The following is a 27,933-nucleotide window of genomic DNA, read 5'->3' on the forward strand; positions in this document are numbered from 1 at the left end:
CTGTTTATCAACGCATCCTGGAACTGAATTGACTCCATTTAGCAAATCAGGTAAATCTGGGTGATGCCAATTTACCAAACACAAGCACCTGATCGCAGAGCCTCCGGAGTTTGCCGACATCCTTATACTATTATATTGGAGTGAAACAGAGACTCTAGCAGATATTCTTTCCTTCCTTGCATTCCTCTTTTGGAATTGAACAAATTGGTCCTAAAGCTACCTGCCTTTACCTGGATTTTCACTAGGTCTCACCTGTTCATTTTTAGACTTCTGTTTAGGATTTCACCTTCACTCTCTCAGGCAAAGTCTAGGAGAGCATTTGGCGGCCTGAGGAGAGGGCACCGACCGACACATGTTAATGAACACTTACGGATTTGCAGGTAGTTGGAGGTTCTCGTAGCCGGCGTCCACCGGAGCCGAGCGTCTGTCCTAAGTGGGTGCGCGTGTAAGTCCACGAGCGAACGGACAAAGGAAAGGCGGGGAGGGCTTCCCTCAGCCGCCGCACCTCCGACTCCGCCGATTCGGCCCGCGCCGCAACAGGGGCCGGCCCGGAGCCCGCCGCCCGCCGCAGCAGCACCCGGAGAGCGAGCCCCGCCGCCCCGGAGCAGCGCGCTCCAGGCGGAGGCCAGGAGGGGCGGGACGGCGTGGCCTCCGCTCCTCCCCGGGCCGGGGCGGGCCCGAGACCGCGGCCCTCCTCCCCGCGCTGGCCTCGTCACTGCGCCGCGGGACCGCCATGCCCGGCCGCCTGCTGCGGGGCCTGTGGCAGCGATGGCGCCGTTACAAGTACCGCTTCGTTCCCTGGATCGCGCTGAACCTAAACCACAACCCCAGGTGAGAGGGCGAGACCCGCAGGCCAGCGGCGCCATGTTTCGGCCCCACGACGCCGACCCGGCGGCGGGACGGGAGGCAAGTGGGCCCCGAGTGGGCGGGGCCCCCGGCGGGCGGAGCTTCAAGCGGAGTCTCAGGGGGTGGAGCTTCGGGCGGCCTCTGGGGCCCGAGGCGGGTGTGCCTTGTGGGTGGAACCTGGGGGGGCGGGGCCCGAAGGGGGCGGGGCCCGAAGGGGGCGGGGCCGAGGCTGGCGCCGTCGGAGGAGAGCTGGGATACCGAAGGGGGCGGGGATACGGGGGGGCGGGGAGCCGGAGGGGGCGGGGCTGTGCCCCAATCTCCCAGGGTACCCCGCGCCGCCGGGACCGCGAGGCGGGCGTTGCCCGCGGGCGGAGGCGCGTTCAGTCCTTTTTCGTTCTCAGCTGATCCCGGGCTTCTGTCCCGGCAAAAAACAGAAACTTGTCAAAAAGAACAAAGCTCTTATAGCGTGAGGGTGCGTGGTCTTGTCTCCGCCAGGGCACAGTTAGGCGCTTGAAATCCCTTAGAAAAGCCAACCCGAGGTTTATTTTCGCAGCTCCGTAGTTCATCAGGTGAGGGTAACAGCTTGGACTGACGCAGAGAAACGAGCAAAAGGCCACTAAAAGCACGTCGGAGTGTTGGGTTGAGGTCAGGGACGTAGCGAGCGGCGGCCCCCGGCAGCGGCGTGCTAGCGACCTGCATGACCTGCAAGAAGTTGGCTGAGCGCTCGCTCAGTGCCACGCCAGCTCCACGGAAGGCCAGTTCGTAACCAAAGAGCTTTTCCAAAGTTTCATTCGGCGGAAACGTGAGTTCAGGGCCATCCTTACCATAGCATTGTGAAGCGGGAATTGCTTTCCTTTAGTTAAGAAGTAAAAATAATACCATCATGCGCCGCTGAAGAAGTACGTACCCCCTCGGGGAGAATGTGACAAAGTGTATCATGTTAAGTTCGTCTTTGAAATTACACGCCTATAAAAAGAGCCATTGCAATAGGAGGATTCTTATGTGATGTTCACGTAACGGCTGTATAGTGGAAAAAAGAACTGTCTAGCTCTGTATGGGTTTCTGGCTGTTCCACTTAGCAGCTTTAGGATGTTGGGCAAGCTCCCCAACATCTCCAAGCCTGTTTCCCTGTCTGCAAAGAAGAGATCATGTAAGGACCCAACAGCATTTGGTACAGTTAGAGCCTTCACAGATACTGACTGCTGTTAGCTTGGGTAGGTATTGTCTGGAGTTAGGTAACAAGAGCTACTACCCCCAAACAACTTTTTCTGAACATCTTAGTTTTATCCTCTTCAGACACAGAATAATCGTCATTAAGGCCAGTTACTCAAGGCATGAAGGCGTAAAGCCGGGCTTTTATCAGTTTAAGGGTAGTGAACGGAAACTTTTCCCGTTTTCAGGACCCTCCGATATGTTCCAGAGGAATCCAAAGACAAAGTTATCTCAGATGAAGATGTCCTAGGAACATTACTGAAAGTTTTCCAGGCTCTATTCATAAATGATCTCAATAAGCAATCAGATATCTTGACTATGCTTCCAGAAACTGTTAAATCAAACTATCACGACCTACTGTCAGTTCAACATCCAAGGGTGAAACTGCTTGAACACAGACATCAACAGCAAAATAACTTTAAGCCAGAAGAGATTCTTTATAAGACATTGGGTTTCAGTGTTGCCCGAGCAACTAGCTCATTGATTTCTGCTGGAAAAGGTGTCTTCGTTACCAGAGGATTGGTACCAAAAGGCGCGGTTGTATCTATGTATCCTGGTAATTGCACAATTAGTGCTTTGCCAAGAGTTCCTGTTTGTTGATTAATATAAGTTCAAGTAAATACATAGCCCTGTAATCCTTCGCGTAAGCAGTTGAATTGGAAACTCAGACTTCCACAATTTTTAAATCTTGATTTGGAAATTAACCATAAATTATTTTATGTGTTAGAAAGCATCCTTGAATATTTGTTGGAATAAATGCACTTTTTACAGAGATTTTTCTAGTCAGTGTTTAAATATGGAATATAGTATGGCCTACTTTGATAAAATGAATTACTTAGAAAGCACTGTAGAATAAGTCAGTTGGCTTACATAATTGATAACTAAAGGTAAAAATAGTATGGGTTAAAAACAGGAAAGGTGGAATTTAAACCCATAAATCGGTGAATAAAGACCTTCCTGTCATTTCTACACTTGGGAAGTAAAGCAGCCTCTTGGCAAAAAGACCATTGTCTAGGATGCTCAATAGAGAAAGATGGTATTATTTGGTGTAGCACTTAATATGTGTGAATGTTTGAGTCAGACCAATATTTTCAAAAGGTCATTCTACTATTTTCTAATTTTACATCCCTAAGCAAGAAAGTTGGTTTCCTCCTACACAACTAATCTAACTTTACAAAGACTAAATGGAACAAGCTGGCAACAAATGAATACTAAAACAAATTTGGGCAGCCCTGGTGGCGCAGCGGTTTAGCGCCGCCTGCAGCCTGGGGTGTGATCCTGGAGATCCAGGATCGAGTCCCACATCGGGTTCCTTGCATGGAGCCTGCTTCTCCCTCTGCCTGTGTCTCTGTCTCTCTGTCTGTCTGTCTGTCTGTCTGTCTCTCTCTCTCTGTGACTCATGAATAAATAAATAAAATCTTAAATAAATAAAACAAGTTTAATAGATTAGCATGCCTGGTACACAGGACAAGCCCAGTAAATATTTATTTTCTCCTTTCCTCGATTGCCAGTGAAAAGAAAAATAACCTGAATGACAGGCTCATTTATTCCTGTTTTGTGTACATTATTTAATCGGTTAGTAACAAAATACATTTCTTAAAAGACTTTTTAATAGATGTCATATCACAGTCTACTTTAAAAAGCAAAAACAAAACAAAACACCCCCACAACTTTGTAAAACTGGACCTCAGATGTGGTGTTCACATTTTAATTAAACTAGTCACATTTTATTTGGCTGGGTGAGCAAGTTGGTCCTCTGCTCCATTTACTATTAAGCACTCTTCAAAGGAGGAAAGTAGACCAAGAGAATGTGATAATCTAGGCTGGAGGTGAAATATTAGAAAAAGGTAGAGAAATTAAAACACTTCCTTTCATGTTATGTTTCATGTTATGTTTTTCATGTTATGTTTCCTTTCATGTTATGTTTGTTTCAAAGAAAAGTCCATATGTTTATGATTTTTACATGTTGCTATCTCTTTATCTTATTGTGTAATAGGTACAGTATATCAGAAGTATGAGCCAATTTTTTTCCAATCCATTGGAAACCCATTTATTTTTAGATGCCTGGATGGGGTACTCATTGATGGAAATGACAAAGGAATATCAAAAGTTGTATACAGGTAAGTTAGTGCCCATGTTCAAACTTAATATAGGACCACAGCAAGATGACTATGACCACTGGCTTTTTCAATTTAAATAAAAATCTGTTCAAGCAGCTGCTCATTGGCAACTCAGTTGTCCTATTGGCAAGACAAAACTTTTTAAAGAGAAATTGAACTTGTTCGGTTCTAGGGCTAATTTTACACTTTGGGATTTTATTGTAAGATATAAAAGAATAATCCCTAACCAATGCTTTCACCTGTTTCAGATCTTGCAATGGGAGGGATCGACTTGGTCCCTTCAAAATGAGTGATAGTACTTGGCTAACATCAGAAATTTGTAACCCACTGGCTGTAGGGCAGTATGTCAACAATTGTTCAAATGGTAAGTTGGCATCATGGGTCTGTGAGACAGGATATAAATACAGCAGTTGGTAATTTTCTTCCTTTGCCCTATAATTGAGTGCCACAGGCAGTTAAATTTAACATCTCAGCTTTTCAAAGCCTGTAAGTAAACTATAACATTCTGGGGGCAGGTAGTAGAGAATTTGGGGAAGTAATGATATACATTAATTGAGTAAGTTACTGTTTTCTGGTTTTGCAACAAATGTAGACAATTGGTAACTGCTCTTTTGATCATCCTTATTTTAGCATTGTTTTAATAGTGAACTTAGAGATCATTTTGTCAGTACTTCAGTCGAGCCTTGTAAGTTAAACTGGTATCCTCTTTCTGCTGCTCCATGTCTGAGTCTCTTATCTTCCCATAGGGCTTGACTTTCCCAAAAGTCTAAGTTTGATTTGGCTACATTTAGCGTAGCTTTTGGTGTTAGGGAGATGTGAACTTGAAACCTGACTCTTCTACTTAATCTTTAACCTTTCTGAGCCTCTGTAAATAATAGGGTCGCCTGGGTGACTTAGTCCATTGAGCATCTGACCCTTGATTTCGGCTCCAGGCATAATCTCAGGGTTGTGATATTGAGCCCCAAGTTGAGACCCTAGCTGGGCCCTGAGCCAGGTAGGCAATCTGCTTGAGAGTCTCTCCTGCTGCCTCTCCCCGCACTCACACATGTGTGCACTCTTATCTCTAAAATAAATTTTTAAAGAAGTAAATAATAAAACATATAGATAATCTGGTAATGCCTGGAACATATTAGTGATTATTAATTTGAGCATGTACTTATGAGAAAACCACACATCAAGTGCCATAATTCAGTACTATTTTCCATGACCTTGTAAAATGGCTGTTGCTAAAAATGATGTACTTGTTCCTAGACAGAGCAGCTAATGTCTGCTATCAAGAATTTGATGTGCCTGCAGTTTTCCCTATAGAGCTGAAGCAGTATCTTCCAAACATTGCCTACAGCTGTGACAAACAAAGGTCAGTCTTTTTCTATCTCCTGTCTTATGCTGTACTTAAAAAGCATTTTCCAGGGCACCTGCGTGGCTCAGTCCATTAAAGTGTCTGACTCTTGGTTTTGGCTAAGGTCATGATCTTGGGGTCCTGGGATCAAGCCCTACTTGGGGCTTTGCACTAAGCTGCTAAGCTTGTCTCTCTCCTTTGCTCTCTGCTCCTCCTCCAGGGCCTAATATCTCTCTCTCTCAAATAAATAAACATTAAAAAAAAAAAAAAACACATTTTTCCAGAAAAAGCTATATATAACTGGAGGTAATTTTTTTAGCCAAAATTTATAACTTAAATTTTGATTTTCATCATACCTGAATGTGTTAATGTAGGCTTATTAAAAATTTTAAATTATCCATTAACTCCATTCATTCTGCTTATTAACCATCTTTATGTGGTCATTTAAAAGTATCAACCTTAAAAAAATAAGGTATCAACCTTAAAATTGTTTTTGTGATTCTGTGTTTTTCTACTTTAAAAAAATCTTCAAATACATTCTTACTTTAATCATTTTAAGGATCATGTTCTTCATCTCACCTGAGAGCACCCAGTTGAAGGAAAAAGCCAAATTACACTATTATTTCTCTTGCCAATTTCATAGGTTTGGAAACTTAACAATGAAAAAAAGATAAATATTCAGAAAATACGTATTTGTAATGTAATGTTTATTTTCTATTCACTAAGTGGAAAGTCTACTGAAAGTATTTGAGTAACAATTTCTAAATCTAATTATGTAGAGTATTAACAATGCTATAGGAAGATATAATGTTAATGCCATTGAGCTGCCAGTTGTTAGTAAACTTTATTTTGTATGGGCCCCATTAAATTGTAAGATTAATTGTAAGATTAAAACAGACTATTTTCTGTACTTAAAACTTGATAACTTCTATTTGTGTGTATTTGTATATCTAACAGTTTAGGGTTTTTAGCCATATATTCTGGAATATAATGTCATTACTGTTCAACAAGTATAGGAAATGTTAACTGAGTAGAAACATTGAAGGTTAAATATGTCTTATGATGTCCATAAAAGTATTTTTAACTTTAATAAAATATAATACTTTAATAAAAGTATTATTATTTTTTGAGAGGGAGAGAGGGAATCTTAAGCAGGCTCCGAACCCAGCACAGAGCCTGACACGAGGCTCATATTGACAAGCCTGAGAGTAAAACCTGAGCCAAAATCAAGAGTCAGATGTTTAACCAGTTGAGCCACCCAGGAAACCCAAAATTCCAATAGATTTTAAGTAATGTTTCCAGCTTTGCAGAATACAAGATACAAATTAATTTTAAAGTGCTAAACTATTATAAATGTCATTTCAAAATGCTTTTGTGATACCAGTTTTGGGAGCCTGAACATAAAAATAACATGTTCAGAAGTAGTTATAAAAACTTACTGACTTGAGGGATCCCTGGGTGGCGCAGCGGTTTAGCGCCTGCCTTTGGCCCAGGACGCGATCCTGGAGACCCTGGATCGAATCCCACGTCGGGTTCCAGGTGCATGGAGCCTGCTTCTCCCTCTGCCTATGTCTCTGCCTCTCTCTCTCTCTCTCTGTGACTATCATAAATAAATAAAAAAAAAATTAAAAAAAAAAACAACTTACTGACTTGTGGTCTTTTTAAATGATATAGAATAGACATAATGCACTTTAAAACATAATTAGTTAACTGATTAATTTTTAAAGAAAGAAAGAAGATAACCCCATCAGGGATAATCCTCATGGGAATCAACTAACTTAGACAGTGGTAAGGAATTTGCATAAAATTATGTCTGTAAAATCTGTATTGGTTATATTAAAAATATGAACTTGGATCTGTTAACACTTAGAACTTTTGTATATTTTGCTTTTTGTTTTCAGCCCACTTCGATGTGTCATTCTTGTAGCACTCAGGGACATCAAACAAGGAGAAGAGCTTTTTTCAAATTACTATACAATTGTCAGCTAACTGTGAATTAGAAAGTAGGTTTTCTACTCAGCTGTTAACTCTAAATGCTTTTGTTAATTTTATCTCCTAGTTCCACCTATAGAACAAATATTTTGAGGCCTAATTAGAATGTGAATTTTTTGTTATTGATATTGTGTGATAAAAGCTATTTGCTTCATTACAACTTCAAATTTGTAATGCTATTTCAATTTTAATTGGCTTTCCCCTACATAGTAGCTTATTAAAACCTACTGCCTGAACTTAAATTTTCAATTTTTCTTTAATTTTGTATATCTTTGTGGTGGTTTATAAAATTTCAGCCAAGCCATCATTTTAACTGTATTTTTATGTAATAAACTAAAGCCAAAAATATATGTTGTGTAATCATGAATTGTGTGTGTATGTGTGATTTAAAGATTGTTTTAGCTAGGTAAGGGGGAATTGGAATTCAATCTTATGTGAACATTCACACACATATACAAAGTTTGAAAGTGAGAGGTACTCTCTCTTTAGCATGGAAATACAGGTAAAAGTGTGGAGGTGTGGGAGGGACATGTATTCCCCATTCTCTTATTTCAGTGGGGAGCGCTGACATTAGTGAAGTTCCTGACCTCACTCTCCATCCATTGGAGGAGGAGTGATTTTCTGAGATCCTCTCTGGAGAAGAACTAGGCTCCCATGGTTCAAACCGCTCTAGTTCCTTCTCTGTGGGCTTTCTGCCCAGCCAGTGACAGAGAGAGTTTGGTTCAGAGGTGGAATATTAGTGAGCTGTCCACAGCTCTGAAGCCACCTTCTACAGTGAGTTTCATTCGTAATACTTACTTTGATCTCCATCCACCTGACTCCTGCATCTAACTCAGTTACAAATCTGGATGGAGTGGAGGTTTTACTTAATGGACCCCTCCAATCCTAACATGGAACCTGTATAACCAGATTCTAACCACCTGAACAACAGCTTTCCTCACTTCATTTATTGCAATTTCAATAGCCTTCTAATTGCCCTCCCTGTTTCCACTCCTGCTACCTCTACGAATGGATCACCAAGAGAGGTTCTTGTAACTCAAATCTTGACCCACCTCTGCTCAAAATCCTCTGATTACCCTTCAGATAGTGTAAGAAATGCCCAAGTGCTTCACATATATGATATAGTCACTCACCACCTCTTCCCTCATCTCTTGCTCATTTTACCCCAGGCACTTCTCCCTCCTTGCCACTCCTTGAAGCTGCTGGGCGCACTTGCACTTTGGGCTTCTGCACTGGTTTTCTCTGCCATGGTCTTCCCCCAGAGTCACGTGGTTCATTCCCTCCCTCCGCCACCTTGCCCCACCATCCTACTGAAATTTACAATCCCCAACTGCCAGCCCTGAAAATTCCCATTACACTTTCCTTCTTTGTATCAGATTTTTCATGCATGGACAGTAAATGTTTATTTGTGACAGCATCTGATTCTTTTTCTCAGCCTCAGCTTTTGAGTCACCAAGATCCTGGGAAAACAGGGAGACTAAGCTTATTACAAAAAAAAAAAAAAAAAAACACTCTACTTGACCAAACTTGACCAAGAAGATCCTGTTACCCAGAACCTACCATAAAATACACAAATACTAACTCCTGTGGACACATTTGCGGGGGCTAAAGTATTTAGGAGTGAACTCTTGCAATATTGAAAAATTTAAAACTAGTTCAGGAAAAATAAAAAGGCATGTTATATAAGAAAATAACAAGTAGGTTAAAAAAAAAAAAAAAAAAAGAAAATAACAAGTAGGGATCCCTGGGTGGCGCAGCGGTTTGGTGCCTGCCTTTGGCCCAGGGCGCGAGCCTGGAGACCCGGGATCGAATCCCACATCGGGCTCCCGGTGCATGGAGCCTGCTTCTCCCTCTGCCTGTGTCTCTGCCTCTCTCTCTCTCTCTGTGACTATCATAAATAAATAAAAATTAAAAAAAAAAAGAAAAGAAAATAACAAGTATGGTAAAATGTCAATTGTTCAATCTGGATTTTTCTTTATTCTGTTCTTTTAACTTTTGTCTTAAAAAGTTTTTCTTTTAAAGGTAGGAGCAAAGTCACCACTAGCATAAGGGTAATTTAGGTCATCATGTTTTTAGTGAATACCTACTATGTACAGGGTCCTGAGTGAGTCAAAGAATAAAACATGGTCCCTGCTCATAAAATGCTCATGGTGGGAGTATAAAGCTTGCCTAGTGTCATGATTTGGTCTGCACTGGAGAGGTGACCGAATTTTTTTAACAGAACATAGATATTTTAAAACAATCATAGATCTTTCTTACTAAAATGATTGTTCAGACTTACATTTCATTTCTGACATACTTCTGAAATGCTTTTTAGGAGTCGTATACCAGAAAACAACTTTGTGGCTTTACCTCTATAATAGCCATCTCATCAAAACTAAAGTGAATGTCAACTAGTGTATTAAATCTAGGAACACATGAGCACTTTTGGTCTAAAACCACAAATGCAGTGCCCCTGTGCACAGCTTTGTCAGAGAATCCACACACAGAAAAGGAGGATTTGAGAACACCTACCTAGTTGAGAAATCATCAGCAGTTTATGTATGTCATAGGGATGACGACAAAGTGTATATAATGAAATACCCAACTTACAGACGCTCTGAGGCCTCTGAGAAGTCAGTGAAGCAGCAAGCTCAAAGCCCATCACTGACAGACATTATGGCCAACAAGGATGTCTGTAAGTCACAAGACATTGTTCCTACAAGGCTTTCCTCCCTCCCCTAAAAGCCTGAAGTGCTTTGTAACCCTCACATGTTACTGGGCTGCACTCTTGGCTAGATTCAAAGCACTGGTGCTTGTCCCCACCTGAAGGCACTTCTGTGTTTGTGTCCACCACACAGTCTGCACACTAAGGTTCTGTGGTGGCTGTGCATGAAAGAATGTGGTTTTAGACAAGTAACCAAAGCAGAGGAGTCAGAAGGCTTGCTTTCATTTTATCCTCTTCATGTCCTTATACAAAATCTGGACCTTATGTGCAATCTGATTACTGCATATTAAGAATGGACTAGAATCTCTCTCCCTCTTCCTCTGTCCCTCCCCTCCATGCTCTCAAATAATTTTTTTTTTTTGAAAATTTTTAAAAGAACGGACTAGAGGGGATCCCTGGGTGGCTCAGTGGTTTAACGCCTGCCTTTGGCCCAGGGCACGATCCTGGGTTCCCGGGATCGAGTCCCACGTCGGGCTCCCGGCATGGAGCCTGCTTCTCCCTCTGCCTGTGTCTCTGCCCCTCTCTCTCTCTATCATGAATAAATAAATAAAATCTTTAAAAAAAAAAAAAAAGAATGGACTAGATAAAGCTCTGCTCAGAGCAAATGAAATGGGGACAAATTTGTGAAATTAGGCTAAAACAAGATCATCAGCTTGAAAAGATGAAGGTTTAGAGAAGATATTTTCTAGAGTCTACTAAACTATGAATACTATGGATAATAATGACTAATTTACAATATGTCAAATAATAAAGTCTGATCAAGCTTCAGATATGTCTTCCTAAAATACAAAGTTACCTAGAACAGTGTTTGAAACATAATAGACATCCAATAAGTATTTCCTGAATTAAAGTATAATAAGCCTCACTTTGGAATGGCTGCTTCATTATAGATGGAAATTTGTCATAGATGATTTAAAGAAAACTTATTTTTATCTACCAACTTTGACACTTACCTATCATATTTACTACAGCAAAAAACTGAAAAGTGGTTAAGTTTCTACCCATGTGTTATAGCTTAAGATCATTAAATAAAAATTTAATTGCCGCAAATACTCACACGAACCAAGAAAAAAAAAAGATTTCCAGATTTTTATTTCTGGAACTGTACACCAGGTATTAAAGTACAACAAATACAAAATAATGCTCAAAAAAATCAGTGTTTATGTACAAATATTAAAATCAATGCAACAATAGCAACTTCCTCTTGAACATCTGATACTAAAACTTGTTGTGATTGTCACTAATTAATCTCATACTCACAGGGTACTTATTTCAAACTGGGACAATTGGAATCACTGGTCATCTAAGAGGAATTTTTAATATCTACCATATTTAACAATAAAACTAATAGTTTCCTCCTTTTAGTGAAAAAATTAAGAACTTTTTAAAAAACATAGTAATGTCAATATTTTTATAAATTATTTCAATTTCCATTTGTAGACAATGTGCTTTGAAACTCTGGGCAAACAATCTCCTTGGTGGTCAGGTTTATTCATTAGTTTACATTCAAAGTTGAAATATTTACTAGAGACTTTGGTTAAATTAAATAGTATCACTATGCTCTATTAGATCTGACGTTCTCAAATATTTATGACCCTCAATTTTAAAAATTAAAAAGGAAACAATTGCACAATTCTTTGACCTAATTGTACACACTTTAGTATTGTTTAAACAGTATTCTACATCCTTCAAGTAAATTCAGCAGTTGACCATGACAAGAGGAAAACCAAACATTTAAAAAGCTAGCATGGAAAAGATGCAGTACGACCAACAAAAGTAAAGTATTGCTATAATCACAGCACCAGTTACACTTCTAAATGAATCCGCTGTCCTCTTCAAATTCCCTGTACAGAAAAGATACATCAGCCAACAATGCAACAGCTCACCATGGATTTTTGGTTTGTTCATAAGAAAATAATGTGACAAAAGAAAAAAAGAATTTATCACAGTTTGTTATAAGAATTGTGCTTAACACTTGATAATAAAGGCATTATTGTTTCTTCATAAAATTGCAAATCAGTAATTTTCATGCTCTCAAACGCAATTCTTCTAATAAACAGTAACAAATTCTCTGTTAAGATGCTTAACTGGAGGGGGAAAAAACCCAGTAAACCCAGCGTTCAAAAGAAAATTCAATAAATAGCTATTTTACATGGATAAAGTCATAGTGGTACAATTTATGAATGTCACATCAAGCATGCACAAAAATGGTATTATACATGGCAGAAGCAGTCAGAAAATATTGAATTAGATCTAAAAAGATATGAAGAATTTACACATATATATACAAAAATCTTGCAAATTATTGCCTCATTTTAACAAGGAATTAAAAGTAAACGTTACCAGCTAGTTAGCACTCTCTAAGAGGCTAAAATCAGATTGACATTTAAAAATCTATTAAACTAGCTGGAATTTATTTTTCTCTCATATCATTTTCTGGATTTTGGTCAAAAATCTTTATTTAAATAACTAAAGTGTCCATTCAACTTGCTGATAATCAAAACTTTAGATAAGAAACACTGTTTCCATCTTTTATCAAGATCCCAGCAATGCATAGATAAACTGAATATGTTACTGCATCAGCTACTGAGAATGGGCATGTTCATTTAAGTGCAACTGGTATTAGCATTCAGTCATCTTTGTGTAAATTACTTTATACAAACCAGCCACTGTAAACCCAGAGTGAAAATCAAAGTTAAAACAATGGAAGATTATGGCCAGTATCTTACTAAATTATAAAAGGTATACTGATTTTTAACAAAAGAAATAAGGTTCAAAGTTTAGCACAACACCACAGCAATAAGAAGCTGATAACTTGGATAAAAATATCTTAAAGCAACACAGAGCCCAGGCTACCCATTATTTACTGTGTGCATACAGGAATGCTAGACTTTAGATGTATAAATTAGAGACTGATTTTAAGTTATTAATTTAACTACTTTTGTCCACTGTGCTAAACTAAATTTTATAGTAAATATGCTACTGCGTAAACACTTCAAAGCAATCTTCATTAAAATGCTGCAAAGAAAAATAAGAATACACATCATCCAAAACTAAGGATGTCATTGCAGTTCACAGTTTGTATAATAAATACCCTCCCTTTTCCATCACTACTAAGGTCACTACAACCTATCTATTCATCAGCACAACCTTGAAGCAACTTATTCTTACAAATATAAGCACTGCAGCCAAACATTTAAGTTTTTTGCAAAGCAAGACAACTAGTAGCAATTGAAAATTAAGACGGTGCAAAAAAACCAAAACAAAACAAAACAAAAAAAAACCAACCCAAAGCAAAATTCTGTTTTAAACTAAATTCTAAAAGCAAAGCTTATTACACCCTAATACTGTATTACATATTGTTTGATTTCACCTTTTAACTTAAAGAGCAAAAAGGCCAAAGTTTAGGACAATGGCTTCTCATTCACAATGTCTGGAATAAAGATAAAACTGAGTCTGAGATGCATCTGAACGTCTCTCACTTTTTAAAACTTAAAGTGGTAAAGTACCATTCTATTTCAGATAGAAACTCACATTTTTCTTGCCAACTGTTCAAGCTAAACAAAAAAGTTTAAATATACTTCAAGGTTCTACTGCATTAAGTGTAAAATCTAGAAGTCCCTCCAAAATATTAACACTTTGAACTGCAGTGCTACAAACAACTTAAGAAGTGTCCCAAAATGTAAACCATTGAGTGGCAACATCCTAGGCTTTGTAGACTGTGTCCTGTAAGTCAGTTGCCTCAGGATAAACTAAATTATTAACGACCAGTATGATTTGTACAATAATAATCTTGACAATGGTGGACAAAACCCCATCTGAATACCACATCTTCAAATGCCGAATTTTTAGCCAATAAATGAAGGTACACAGAACTCTTCCCACAGTAAAATGACCGATTCTGTGTAAGGTAGCCCTGGTCTAGAATTTTTAAACAGGATCCAAGCAAGCGTCTTCATAATGTGCACGCGGTTCCTTGTGCTGGCTTCCATAAAGATGGACTTGCTGTTTTGTAAACTGAAGTGCTCTAGTTGAGTAACATGAGAGAAGTTTCCATTTAAAAAAAAAAATCCTTGCATGTTTGTGCAGTTTAAAGAAACCTACCCCTGCTTTTATTTAATTAAGAAAATAAAACCAAAAAATGCTACATTGAGCAGGGATTGGGATCGGTACCTGTAAACATTGTGATTCCACTGCATCCATTACGGCAAAAGGAATTTACACGAAAAGAAGCCACTCCATTCAGTTCAGAACATCTGTGCTGGTTTTGAGCTGGTGGCCTCTGTCTACAGGTTTAAAACTGGGAGTGAGGGCAGTGGGGAACAGAAAAGAATAGAAAAAGAAGGGAGTGGAGAAGAGGTACTGGGGGATGAGGAAGAGATAAGCAGAGCTTAAAGCTGCACCACAGAGTTCAATCTTAGTTCCCAACTCTGCTAATCATAGTTTATTTCCACATTTATGGATTGAAAAATGAAAATACTCTTGATAAATCAAGATATAGTTCTATACATACTGACATCACTGATGTCATAGTGAAAAAGGTTCAAACTTCCAGTGAAAGACTAAGCAAACCTGATCCTTTCCTCAAGTTTACTGGTACTGCACACCCACTGTTTTTGGGCCCTTCACTCCTGTCACTCTGAGTGAAGGGCGGCATGCTGATGCAGAGCATGGGCACCGATGAAACCATTGGTCTCACTGGCAGACAGACTGCCAAAGTCCGCCACAGAGACAGCCATTTTGGCACTGGTGATGTGATGCGTGTGATTTTCAAAGTCCACACCCAAATTATTTACAGAAACCTCATTCATAAAGGATTCAGGAACAGCAATGCCCATTTTCAATCTCTTTGCTGGTCTTTCTGACTCTTCACTGCACATGTTCATGGGGTTTAGCTCCGAGTGATAAAATCCAGTCTCAAATAAATTAAAACAATCACTTTCCCCATTGCTAGGCAGGGTGAGTAACTCCTCTGTTACCACAGGCACATGATTGACTTGTCCACGGGGTGTGTTGCCCAGTGGAGGAAAGCTATCATCCAAACAATTCACATCCGTAGGGTTGCACACAGTTGCCACACTGTTGGTCAGAGCTAAAAAGAAAGAGAAAATGGTTTAAATACATGGTCCCAAGTCATGAAACAAAGAGGACACAATTTTGCCCTAAGCCAAAGAAAAAAAAAAGATGCTCATTTTACCTGTCAAGTCACTGGCAGTGAAAGAGTTGAGAATGTTCAGCTGTTGATCAGGAAGCGGCTCAGGTCGATTAGAAGTTAAGGCTGAAGAATTTACGGTTGAACCCAAAGCTTCTGTTTCATCTACCAAACGATCCATATAGTCCCTAAAAAATGTACCCCAATAATTTCAAGACTGCATATCACAGTTAAAACCAGAAGCCTTTAAAATCAAGCCCACGGTACTTACGTAACTCCAGGGTGATGGTTGTATCGTTTCTTTCCAAATCTTGTCTGTTGAGCGAAGTAATCATAACGTTCAGATTTCTTCCACATATAGTAGAATGCTACACATTCAGCAACTGTTCTAGTTCTCACCTAAAAAAGTTAAAATTTTAAATAGAAATCAACAGACCTATTTTTAAGTAACTTTTTTTTTAAGATTTTATTATTTGACAGAGGGAGAGAGAGAAAGCACAAGCAGAGGGAGAGGGAGAAGCAGGCTCCCCAGTAAGCAGGGAGCCTGATGCAGGGCTCAATCCCAGGATTCTGAGCCAAACGCAAATGCATAACCAACTGACCTAACAAAGGCACCTCACTGGCTTGTTTTTTGTTAGTTTTTTTTTTTTTTTTTAACAACACTATAGCTTCAATCCATGGGTCTTATTTTCTATCCTCCCAATTATAAATTCTAAACATTTTACTTATAAAAAGTGTGCTTATATTTACACTATTTAATCATAAGGATACCTTCAAAAGCCCAAGGTTATTTAAGTCAGAATATGTTCATTTATAAAAATGTGTATCCAGAAATGATCTTCCACCTTTACTGAAAATCTTAAAGCACTGGCAGCCTTTACTTTTCCTCACTGAGTTCTCACTATGATTTTGACTGCCACAGGAGTTCTTAACCTCAAGAAGTCCATGAACAGAATTCACTGGTATCTATTAAATTTCAAAATTATATGCAGGTACACTTTCCTGGGGAGAAGGAATGCAGCTTCATCAGCTTATCAAAAGGTTCCATAATGCAAAAGAGATAAAGATGATTTGCTAGCTAAAGGGCAAGGTGTTTTCCTTCAACATGAGTTTGGTTCACAGCTCCAACAAAGTTTCTCAAAAACAACCACCACACAATAATAAAATTTGAGCCTTGACAACTTGGCTCCACATCCAGACTAGAGCTGCTCAAACTGTATATAGCTCCATGTATGAGTTCAGAAATACAAACTTCCGTGTCCTTATCTAATACACGCCTTCTCCACTGCTTAATCAGTATCCAATAAAGAAATTTCAGGGATGCCAGGGTGGCTCAGTCGGTTAAGCCCAGAGACCCACACAAATGTAAGTCTTCCTTTGGCTCAGGTCATGATCCCAGGGTCCTGAGATCAAGCCCCGCACAGACTCTCTCCTCTCCATCTGCCTACCGCTCTGCCTGCTGATCTGCCTACTAGTGCTCTGTCAAATCACTAGATAAAATCTTAAAAATAAATTATACATTTCAATAAACATCATTCACTGTGTTTGTGGTGAATGTAGGCTTCTTGGGGACAGAGACCTTTCCTGTCTTTTTTTTTTTTTTTTTTTTTTTTTTTAAAGGAGAGAGGGAAACAAGCCATAAGAGACTTTTTTTTTTTTTTTTAATTTACTTATGATAGTCACACAGATTGAGAGAGAGGGGCAGAGACATAGGCAGAGGGAGAAGCAGGCTCCATGCACCGGGAGCCTGACGTGGGACTCAATCCAGGGTCTCCAGGATCGCGCCCTGGGCCAAAGGCAGGCACTAAACCGCTGCGCCATCCAGGGATCCCGACCTTTCCTGTCTTATTCACTGATGCATCTCTAGCACATAAAACAATGTCTGGCAAATGGTAGAACTTAATTATTTATGGAATGAATGGATAGATTTCATAAATCACTGCAAAACTTATGTTTTATTTTGACTTAAACAATCCAGACTTCTTTAAAAATGTTTTATCTACTAATTAAATATTTCATCTCATCTTTGAAAAAACATTAGGTGTTCATACATACAAAAAAGGCATTAAACTATTCAACATCTTACAGGAAGGTCTAGCCAATTCAATAAAACAAGAAAAAAGAAAGGTATACAAATTGAGAAGGAAGAAATAAAACTGTCTCTTCACAGATATGATTGTCTACATAGAAAATTCCAAAGAATCAGCAAAACACTCATGGAACTAATAAATAGCTAGGTTACAGGATACAAGATTATTATGCAAAGGTCAACTGCTTGCCTATATACCAGCAAAAAACAACCAATATGTAAAATTTAAAAATACAGTAACATTTGCATTAGGACCCCAAATATGAAATATTTAGGTACAAATCTAACAAAGTACATGTAAGACCTATGTGAGGAAAACTATAAAATCATGATTAAAGAAATCAGAGATCTAAATAAATGGAGAGAGATTCCCATTCATGGGTAGAAAACTCATAACTAACTGTCAGTTCTTCCCAACCTGACATATAGATTCAGGGCAATCCCAATCAAAATCTCAGCAAGTTACTTGGCAAAGACTGACAAACTAATTCTAGAGCTTACATGGAAAGGCAAAAAACAGAATAGCAATACCATATTAAAAGAGAAGAACAAAGTTGAAGGACACTACCCAACCAAGACTTACTATAAAGTTACAGTAGTTAAGACAGTGTGCTACTGGTGAAAAAAAAAGACACAAAGATTAATGCAAGAGAATGGAGAGCCCAGAGACCCACACAAATGTAGTCAACTAATCCTTAACAAAGAGTAAAGGTGATGCAATGAAGGATAGTCTTCTAAACAAATGGTGTTAGAACACCTGGATATCCACATACAAAAACAAAAACAAAGAAAGAAACTAGACATAGATATTAACAACTTTCACATAAACTAAAAATGGAATATAGACATAAATGTGAAATGCAAAACTATAAAGCTCCTAGAAGATAACGTAGGAGAAAAGCTAGATGACCTTGCAGATAACAATAACTTTTTAGATGTAACACTAAAAACATGATCTTTTAAAAGAAAATTTGATTAGTTGAAGTTTAAATTAAAATCTTCTACTTTGCAAAAGACACTGTTAGGAGAATGAAAAGACAGCCAAATACAAGGAGAGAATAGCTGCAAAACACAAATGTGATAAAGAATTACTATCCAAAATATGTAAAGAGCACTTAAAACTCAACAAGGCAACAAATCACTCAATTAAAAAACAGGTTAAAGGTCTTGACACCTCATAAAGAAGATACACACATGGCAAATAGGCAAATGAATAGATGCTCCACATCTTATGTCATCAAAGAAATGCAAATGAAACAACCAAGATACATTACACACTTATTTTAACAGCCAAAATCTAAAACTCTCACAACACTGAATGCTGGAGGAATGTGTAACAAGAGGAACACAGTGCTGGTGGGAATGCAAAATGGTAAAGCCACTTTAATGGACGTTTTGAAGGTTTTCTACAAAACGAAACATACTCTTACCATAGAATCCAGCAATCCCACTCACTGGCATTTAGCCAAAGGAGTTGAAAACTTAAGTCTGTGCAAAAACCTTCATTCTAGATATTTATAGCAGCTTATAACTATCAAAACTTGAATGAGACCAAGATGTGCCTCAATAGGTGAATGGATAAACTAGGTATATCCATACAATGAAATAAAGAGAAAGGTGTTAAAACAAAATACACTATCAAGCCATGAAGACACAAAGAAATCCTTAAAATGCATATTGCTAAGTCAAAGAAGCCATTCTGAAAAGGCTACATAGTATAGGATTCCAACCATATGACATCCTGAAAAGGCCAAAGTATAGAGACAGCTACTGGGGTAGAAGGGAATGAGGAAGAGATTGGAACTGGTTGGAGTGCAAGGGATTTTAGGACTGTGAAACTATTCCATATGATGCTATAACAGTGAGTATCATTATATATGTAATGGTAAAGTTATTACACATTTGTCAGAACCATAAAACACAGAAAGTGAACCATTATGTAAACCATTATGTATCGAGACTTCAGTTAATAATATATCAATATTGGTTCATTAGTTGTAACAAATGTATCCCACTAATGTAAGATATTAATAATAGTGGAAGCTGCATATGTGTTAAGGGGTATATGGGAACCCTGTGTACTCTCTGGTCAATTTTTCGGTAAAAATTTGTTCTAAAAAATAAAATTAATGAAAAAGAAATATGATCTTGACCTACCCACCTACATACTTCAGAATCTCATGTTCCTTTAGGATGAAGAGATAATAATAAACAAAGCATATTTTAATTATTCCAAACTATTAGAATATACACATGTAGACACTTTTTTAAAAACTGAATTTATTTTTTAGAGCAGTTTTAGGTTTACAGCTGACGCGAGCAGAAAGCACAGAGTTCCTAGGAACCATCTCCTGCTTCCAAACATGCATAGCTTCCGCCACAGCGGTACATGTTACAGTCGATGTATCTACACCGGCATATCCTTAGTACCTAAAGTCCATCATTTGGATTAGGGTTCACTCAAGTATTAGACATTATAAGGTACTGACAAATATATAATGACATATATCCACCATTATAGTATTATGCAAAATAGTTTCACCATCCTATAAAATCCTCTACACTGTGTCTATTATTCATCCCTCCCTCTATGACAAATCTTGAAACCATTGATTTACTGTTGCCACCGTTTTGCCTTTTCCATAATATCATATAGTTGAAATCAAACAGTATACAGCCTTTCCAGATTGGCTTCTTTGACTTAACAATATGCATTTAAATGTTCCCCCATGTCTTTTTGAAGCTTGATAGCTCATTCCTTTTAGCACTGAATAAAATTCCATTGTTTGGATGTGCCACAGTGTATTTATACATCTACCTCTCAGGGTGTACTTACCCATCCACCTCAAAGGATATTTAATTGTCTCCAAGTTCTGGCAATTATGATTAAACCTGCTATTTGCATAAATACCAATGAGTACAACTGCTAGACCATATGGTTAAGAGTATGGTTAGCTTTGCAAGAAACCTCCCAACTGTCTTTTAAAGTGGCCACACTATTTTGCATTCTCATCAGCAATCAATGAGAGTTCCTGCTGCTCCACAACCTCACCAGCATTTTATGTTATTAGAACATTTATAGTCGGTTCTAGTAACCAATGTTTTCTCTTTGAGCAACTATAGTTCTAGCTGCTAAAGAGAAAACATTTTGAGGCCACAAACCTCTGAATAGCTTAGAAAGAAATCAAAGTCAAGAAAAATGGTATAAGGCTAAGACTACCTGCAAAATATAGTAAAGGGTAAACAATTATGAGTAAAGGGTAACAATTATGTATGTCAAAAGACAGGTGAGTACACTATCAGCCATACCATGAGCAGGCCATGGCAAATCCCAGTCATGTTTAGAGCAATGTTAAGAAATGTTAATGTCCGGAAAGCATTAGCAAAATCTTCCCTTTTTGCTACCCAGGTGACTTAAAACATATTTGCATATATTCATTGTAATTACTAAGCAATCTGTATGAATTTGCCTAACTTACCTTATTCTTCTGTATAAGATGAAAATCTTTTCCAAAAAGCATGAGTGCATGTTCAAAGCTCCGGCATTCATCTTCTGTCCATGCAGTCATTCCTTCTAAGAAATTTAAAAAGAAACTTCATTGGCCTCAGGGCTCTTTTATATGAATTGCTAGTTTACTTTCAGTACATTTCCCCTATAAAAGGCCATGAACTCTCTCTCCCTCAATCTCTCTCTCACACACACACACACACATACACACACACACAGAGTTCTATATGCAGGTTTCAGTTAGGATTACCAAAAATAAGCACAATACAAAACTTATTTAAAAACAACAATACCAAAATATAAACACTGGTGTTTTTTTCTCTGCATGGTAGGATAAGAATGTAATGTTTTTCTATAATTTATGCTCATTGTTTTTCTGATTTTTTTAAACAATGTGCATGTATTTTTTCAAATTAGAAAAAAAAGTTTATTTCCTTTATGAAAAAAAAAAGCCTATTTTGGTATTGTATCAAAACCATAGGCTTTTAACTAAAGACCATAAAAAATCAAAACATACTTATTTTAAGTCAGTTTGCAGAGTGCTACACTCTGGAAACCCAATGGAAATAAGAAACAGCCCATGCTCTCAAAAGACTAAATCCCATTCAACTTCTCAGAAGACACTAATGTTAGTGCCCTCAACTCTGGGGCAGAGGAAACTTGAAGTTCTTCACTCAAAGACACTGGGGACAGGTCTCCATTAAGAGTAGTCTACCATGAAGATAAAACATAGTTTGAACTAAAGAAAAACCCACATCTAGTTTTTGAGATTAGGAGGAAATAATTTTCTCAAAAGACCAACTTTTACGAAAAACAATTCAACAGACTATCTCAACCTACAAATTTAAATGTACGGTTTTCAGCCTATTTTTCCAGATCATTTATAAAATATTACTGAGTATCATTTCATTCTATATATACTTAATGAAAGCTATGGTGCATGCAATATATGACAAAACTACTGAAATTAAAGTTATTTTCCTTGATACACACAAAACAAAGCCTAAGCATTATAAAAATTTCACTACATGATTACTAAAAATACCCTTCTTATAATAAATTTGATGGAATATATTATACATGTTTTTTTTTTTATCTTTGATCTCCTTTTCATTTCCTGTTTGATTTAAAAAAAAGAAAAAACTTTTTTTCCAATGAAATCATAAAATCATTCTTTTTAATTACTTTGGATATATTGTCATCTCTGGGGTCTGCTTTGTTCTGTAACTATTTCTTCAAGAAAGTGGAGGTGACAGGGGGATAACTAATTTGTATTTGAACAATCTCTGGTACGTCTAAAAATAGAGGGCAAGAAAAGGAAAAAATTATTGGCTATGAAGATGAACAACGATCTTACAAAAGTGATACAGGACTGTTCCATCCTTTACAATACTTTGCTTATTCTAATCCCCAAATGAGCATCCCCTATCATTTCCCTGTCTTGATTCCAAGTGTTTCTTACCTTGAGATGCCTTTCCGTTGCAGCAGTACCTTTCAATTGCTTCCTTTATATTATGGTTACACTTGAGAAGTTCATATAATGCCTATAAGAGAAAGGGGAGGAAAAAACCTATTCAATAAAAATTACCAGAAATACACACTTAACAGCATTAAAGCAGGAAGAAAAACAAAACAAAAAGAAAAAACAAACAAGACTAGTAAGAGTCCTGACAAATACTGCCTGACATGCTCCCTAAATGCAAGACATTTGGAGCTTTTGCTTGCTCAAACATTTACTCTACTTAACTATCCTGGTGATGGCCTCTGGCATACCAGGGGTTTGTTCATTTTCACTCTACCCCTCAGAAGACACCCACCAGTATCAATCTTGACTTTTGTTTTTTTAATTCCCCGCCCATCTGAGCCGGGGCAAATTTCCCCATTGTAGATGATTTTTTTCTAATTGGGATAAATTAGAACTGTGGTCTTGTTTCTTGATATCACCTACTCCCTGCCTTTCAGAGTGCTAATAAAAGTGAACAGAAGCAGGCCTAGAATAAAAGGATGGTACTTGATGACTAGGGTTTATAATGGTCTCATGGTCTACTATGAAGGGTGTCATTTTCTAAATATTAGAATTTCTTCTCATTAAATGTTTGGAATTATAAATACACTAAATAGCAGCAGAGAGAACTTAACTGAGAGTTAAGTAATAATCTACCTTCCCAGGTATTTCCAAGGAAGGCAAAGATGGCTCAATATTAGTAAACCTATTAATACATCAATAGGTTAATGATCAGGACATAAGTAATCATTAAAATATAATCTAGCTGCTAAAAAAGCATCTGATAAATCAGTATCCATCTTTAATTTTAAAAAGACGATAACCATTATAAGTGTAAGTAGATGATTGCTATTTCACTTAGGATCACTGAGGTTGTTAAAGATACAGAGTGAAAAGTATATGAGAGGGAGAAAATGATGTCAGAAGACAAAACTAGGGGCATCCAAAAAAACCCTTATTAGGCAGTATTCCCAGCCCCATCCCACATACAATCAATAGTATCCTGCCTCTCTAGGTACACAGTGCTTAACAAAGCGAATTTATACAATCTTAATAGATAATACTTTCCAACACTTCTTGAATAAAGTTCAAGAATAATCCAAAAAATACCTTTATTATAAAATCTACAAGTCCAACCATAGAGAATGTTTAAATGACATTATAGCCACAGGATGGAACATACTGTCATCATTGAAAAAATTCTCAATGGCAAAGGAAAGTAAGTGATTCAAATTAAGGTGTGTGCATATGCATAGAAGAAAAAAACAGAAAAGAAAGCGTGAAACAATGTGGGGTGGTTATCATGAGGACTTGGGACTTTTTTTAAACCAGTATTTTCCAAGTTTTAAAAATCTCTCAGAAAAAAAGATATCCTGTTCACATGCAAAAAATATTTGAACCAAATATAAGAAAATTAAGAAGGGCACCTCACTGGCTTAGTTAAGCATCTGACTCCTGATTTCAGGGTTGTGCGACTGAGCCCTGAGTCACACTATGGGCTGGGCGGGGAACCTGATTCTCTCTCTGACCTCCCTGCCCCCTCCCCCTTAAAAAGGAAAATCAAGAAGAGACCAGTTAGCAGCTGTTTCAACAGAAATTGGAGTATACCTGTTCATTGTCCCTTGTGTGTGTTCCTGCAGATATCCTATCCATTATTTTTTCATTTCCAGTTCTTAATGAGGTCTCAACAAGGTACTCCTTAACTTTGCTCTCCAAAACCACACCAGGACGCCAAAGTAACTGGTCTTCATTTTCATACACTGATAAAGAAAATTCCATTAACACATTAAAAATAGTGAACACACTCACAGATGTATACAACTGTTCTTCCTTTTCTTTGATATGCTTTACACTGGAACAACTAACTTTGAGAATAACAGCAATTTGGTTGTCAGGCAAGGTGACTCTTGCCTTAGTGAAGATATAAAACATTTTTTTAACTTTATTAAGGGCCAAGTGTTTCAGTGGCTAGAGCAAGAGATTTTTCACGGTTGGATTTAACTAACCTATCAGAAGGCATCAATGCCTAGTAAAATCTAATGTAAACCCTTGAAGGGTGTTTTATATTCTCCTAATGAGGGGGTAAAAATAACATGTATAAATTCTTTAATAACCTCACTGGAATTTCTTGAGGTTATCTCTTAAACTCCCTAACTGCCTCTATGATGTGTATACAGATTTAAAACTGCAAACAAATAAAACAAACAAAAATAAATAAAAAACAAAATATCTGTGAATAATAAAATACCTAAGAAAGGTAGGTTTTTACTTTACTGATTTTCTCCCAAAGGGTGAATTTTACTTACAGGAGGATGCAGATTAATCAAAAATGGAAAAGAATTATTAACAGTAAGAGAAATAAACTTTCTAAAATCTCTTAAAGAGGTTGATATATTAATAAGTGAAATGTCACTAAAACAAGATGTATAAATCTATTAACGCACATATTGCTACCATACTTAAAGCATCTACTTCACACAATAAAGTAACATAGATGGCCAAGTATCTCATTGCTTCAAGTACAATGCATTCTTCAAGTATATGATAAGTACTAAATATAGCTAATAAAATAATTTACCGCACTATGTACCAAAGAGCAGGATAAATGCTTTATATATTCTCAACTGTGTGAGGCAGGCATTATTGTTCCCAGTGAGCAGGAAAGTTAAAAATAAAATGTGCCTGTGAACCAGTAAGAATGACTTTTAATGTAAATTTCCTTTCTTCTTTGTTAAAACTGAAATAGGTAAAAGAGTTTGAGTTTATTCCCTTCAAGTACGGAGAAGGTACACCTTCCCTCCTGAATGTGTACCACTGAGAGATGATTACCTCCATTATGTTTAATCTAAGAACTGAGAGCAGCTGAGCATGTTCTTGACTTCAAGGGTTTGTGTCATTTGGGTGGGGAATGGAGAGGCTGGTCATCTGAAGATCAGCTACTGTTTGCCTTCCTAGGACATCATTTCGAAAGCAGTTTAGGAAAATGTTGTTGCTAGGGGCTGCCAACGCTAACTACCCTAAGGTAGCCAGTCCTCCCTTCCTTTAAATGGAGGATAACCTAACAGAGCAAAGGAAGAAAGAAAAACTCAGGAAGGGTTGTGCAGCTATGCTGCGTTGGCCCCATGATGTCACATGGACAAATCGACTCTACAGAAAACACACATGGCCAAATCTTCAGGCTTCCCAAGTTCAGCTAGGGAAGTGTACCTGTATTTTTATTCTCCACCACACTTTCAGAACCAACTATAACTAAGATCTGACGAAAACGTGAAGAAATACTGATTACACTTAAGTAGGGGTATACAAAACATGAAACAGAATCCTTGTATTCCACCACCTTCTCTCTCAGGGCTTGCAGAGGAGAATTTCTTCTAGATTCTTTATTCATCAACGGTTTTCTTTCCAAGAAGATTTTATCTCCTATGTGCTATAATCTCCTATTATCTCAGGTCATAACATTCTACCCACTTCTACCAGACTGAGACACAGGCCAAGCAGATGCACACGCAGAGGCATTCTACTACTTTACTGGGGCCTTAGCATCCCTGTAAGGCTACGCAGCCTTACTACACAGGGAGAGAAGTGGTTCTGAGTCTCAAAGTTAATTGTGATATATTATTCCCAAGTCAGGTCTAAACCTTTGCTGGTTCCAAATCTATCTTTACACTGCAAGGTTGAGAGGCACCTGGGTGGCTCAGTCGGTTAAGCATCTGCCTTTGGCTCAGGTCATGATCCCAGGGCCCTGGCATCGAGCCCCACATTGGGCTTCCTGCTTCTCTTCTCCCTCTCCCTCTGCAGCTCCCCCTGTTTATGCTCTCTCTCTGTCAAATAAACAAATAAAACCTTTAAAAGAAAAATATATACTGCCAAGGATGGTATATTATCAGATAATTAAACAAACATATTAAGGGGTAACTTGGCCTAACAAATATTATCAAAATCAAAATCAAAAGCCTTACTTACCTTTCTCATCACCATCATACTCTCCAAGGTAAGGGGGGATCTCTGCCTGATATTGTAAACCGATCATTATTTCCTATAAGAAAATTCAGATGTAAAAACAACTTATAAAAATATACTGAAAAACAATTAATTAGTTATTTAACAATTAATCAGTTACTATGAGTCAAAAGAAATTTCATCTTGCAACAGCAAAACTAACTTAAATTACTTCACAAATGTTTTAAAAAGCTATTTTAGTCCAAACTGTCTACCAAGTTATTATGATGGTAACTCAACTTACTTTCCTCAAATCTTCAGGCGAGTTACCACTGTCCGTTTCAACATCTTCAACTTCTGATTCCTTATCTCCATCACATGTAGTATTTGCTTAAAAGAAGAAAATTAAATTTAAAAAAAGTTTTTATTGTCTATTTTGCAGTACCCAGAAGAGTGCCTGGCACATGGGATTTTATAAAAATCTGTCGAATGAGATCAGTACAAATATACTCAACTTGTAGTATGCTCACATTTTAACACTAAGCAAATTAAGACACTAAAAATACTAAGAAAAGTGTTTTGGTCTACTATCAAATAGTTTGGGAAGGCAAAAGGAAAACCACTACAGTCACCTTAAAAAAGAACAGAAGACACTGAGGTTCTTATTATGCTCACCCAGAGTTAGCAGATTAAGTCTATCAAAATTATGCTTTTGTACACATATACCTGCATGTGTATTTGCATTTGTTAAGTGAACAGTTCTTCCACAATCAAAATACATTAAAAAATAAGCAAGGTTGCAGATAAGAAATTATTTCACTTCAAAAGCCTTTTAAATATTGCTGATTTTTACATTAAGGGGCAACGCCAAGAACTAAAAAGAAAAAAAAGAATCAAATCACTAAAAAAATTTTTAAATACTTTTTAAGCACCTGTTTTCAAAACCAGGAAAGTAAAGGGTCTTTTAAAAGAAGTCCATAAAATTTCATGGTTGAAGAACTAAGATTGGTTACCATAGCAACAGATGAATCTTGGGAAAGAAAATACACAGCCTTGCAAAACTAACCAAATGTTTTAGGTTTTCAAATAATGTTGGTTCTCCTCTATCCCAATAAAAGGTTACAATCTTATTTGGATTGTAAGAAAATTGTATTTCCATTCGGCTAAACACTGAGAATATTCTGACAAAATATTTTTTTGTCTTTTTTTTTTTTTATGTCTGATAAACTAGTGAATACCATAAAATGTACTTGAGCCACAGCATCAGTGCTACTATTCATCACTAATGACTGAGCTTCTTACATCGTAAAGGCCGAGGGAAGAAATCAGAAGTTTCGTGGGAAGTCACAGACGGTGTCAGGTCATCCGCAGAAGACTGAGTTTCTTCATCATCACCCGACAACAGGTCTTTTGCTATCTCCTCCTATAAGAATTAAGAACGCAGCACTAGAGTTAGAAGTTATTACATCTCATTAAAAAAAGAAATTATACCTTACCAATTTCATCTTAGTCATAAACATATTAT

At 37.6% G+C, this 27,933-nt stretch overlaps 2 protein-coding genes and 1 long non-coding RNA gene across 11 annotated transcripts in view; 1 reads left to right on the top strand and 2 right to left on the bottom strand.

Moving 5' to 3' along the window:
- The window catches only part of LOC112659923 (uncharacterized), a 63,014-nt gene extending 62,368 nt beyond the window's left edge, over nucleotides 1-646 (bottom strand). For all 3 annotated transcript variants that reach the window (XR_003136578.3, XR_003136580.3, XR_003136579.3), the window contains exon 1: nucleotides 371-646. This is a non-coding gene — a long non-coding RNA (uncharacterized LOC112659923). The remainder of the gene's footprint in view (nucleotides 1-370) is intronic.
- Nucleotides 647-664: 18 nt separating this feature from the next.
- SETD9 (SET domain containing 9) lies at nucleotides 665-27,907 on the top strand. 3 transcript variants are annotated; one of them, XM_049102812.1, is made up of 6 exons: nucleotides 665-831; nucleotides 2,247-2,614; nucleotides 4,055-4,178; nucleotides 4,427-4,542; nucleotides 5,430-5,535; nucleotides 6,077-7,206. In XM_049102812.1, the coding sequence occupies exons 1-6, from the start codon at nucleotides 734-736 to the stop codon at nucleotides 6,189-6,191; spliced, it is 927 nt and encodes a 308-aa protein (XP_048958769.1). In that variant the 5' UTR covers nucleotides 665-733; the 3' UTR covers nucleotides 6,192-7,206. The 3 variants fall into 3 exon arrangements, with proteins under 3 accessions (XP_048958769.1, XP_025302940.1, XP_025302939.1); XM_025447155.3 differs by lacking the exon at nucleotides 6,077-7,206 and adding an exon at nucleotides 27,640-27,907 and having other exon boundaries at nucleotides 666-831; XM_025447154.3 differs by lacking the exon at nucleotides 6,077-7,206 and adding an exon at nucleotides 7,419-7,857 and having other exon boundaries at nucleotides 672-831.
- Nucleotides 11,291-27,933, bottom strand: part of MIER3 (MIER family member 3) — a 78,049-nt gene continuing 61,406 nt past the window's right edge. For all 5 annotated transcript variants that reach the window (XM_025447153.3, XM_035713544.2, XM_035713543.2 and 2 more), the window contains 9 exons: nucleotides 27,711-27,831; nucleotides 26,713-26,798; nucleotides 26,433-26,505; nucleotides 24,078-24,229; nucleotides 22,428-22,509; nucleotides 20,937-21,031; nucleotides 15,640-15,767; nucleotides 15,414-15,556; nucleotides 11,291-15,308 (listed from right to left, as the gene is read on the bottom strand). In XM_025447153.3, coding sequence (XP_025302938.1) covers nucleotides 14,851-15,308; nucleotides 15,414-15,556; nucleotides 15,640-15,767; nucleotides 20,937-21,031; nucleotides 22,428-22,509; nucleotides 24,078-24,229; nucleotides 26,433-26,505; nucleotides 26,713-26,798; nucleotides 27,711-27,831 — 1,338 coding nt within the window. In that variant the 3' untranslated portion in view covers nucleotides 11,291-14,850. The remainder of the gene's footprint in view (nucleotides 15,309-15,413; nucleotides 15,557-15,639; nucleotides 15,768-20,936; nucleotides 21,032-22,427; nucleotides 22,510-24,077; nucleotides 24,230-26,432; nucleotides 26,506-26,712; nucleotides 26,799-27,710; nucleotides 27,832-27,933) is intronic.

This window comes from Canis lupus, chromosome 2 (genome assembly GCF_003254725.2).
Source record: "Canis lupus dingo isolate Sandy chromosome 2, ASM325472v2, whole genome shotgun sequence".
In the NCBI taxonomy this organism is placed as follows: Eukaryota; Metazoa; Chordata; class Mammalia; order Carnivora; family Canidae; genus Canis; species Canis lupus.

Coding starts and splice junctions, on each gene's coding strand:
- SETD9 (XM_049102812.1), top strand. CDS start 734: ATGCCCGGCCGCCTGCTGCGGGGCCTGTGGCAGCGATGGCGCCGTTAC. Junction 4,179..4,426: donor ATATCAAAAGTTGTATACAG/GTAAGTTAGTGC, acceptor CACCTGTTTCAG/ATCTTGCAATGGGAGGGATC. Junction 5,536..6,076: donor TACAGCTGTGACAAACAAAG/GTCAGTCTTTTT, acceptor AATCATTTTAAG/GATCATGTTCTTCATCTCAC.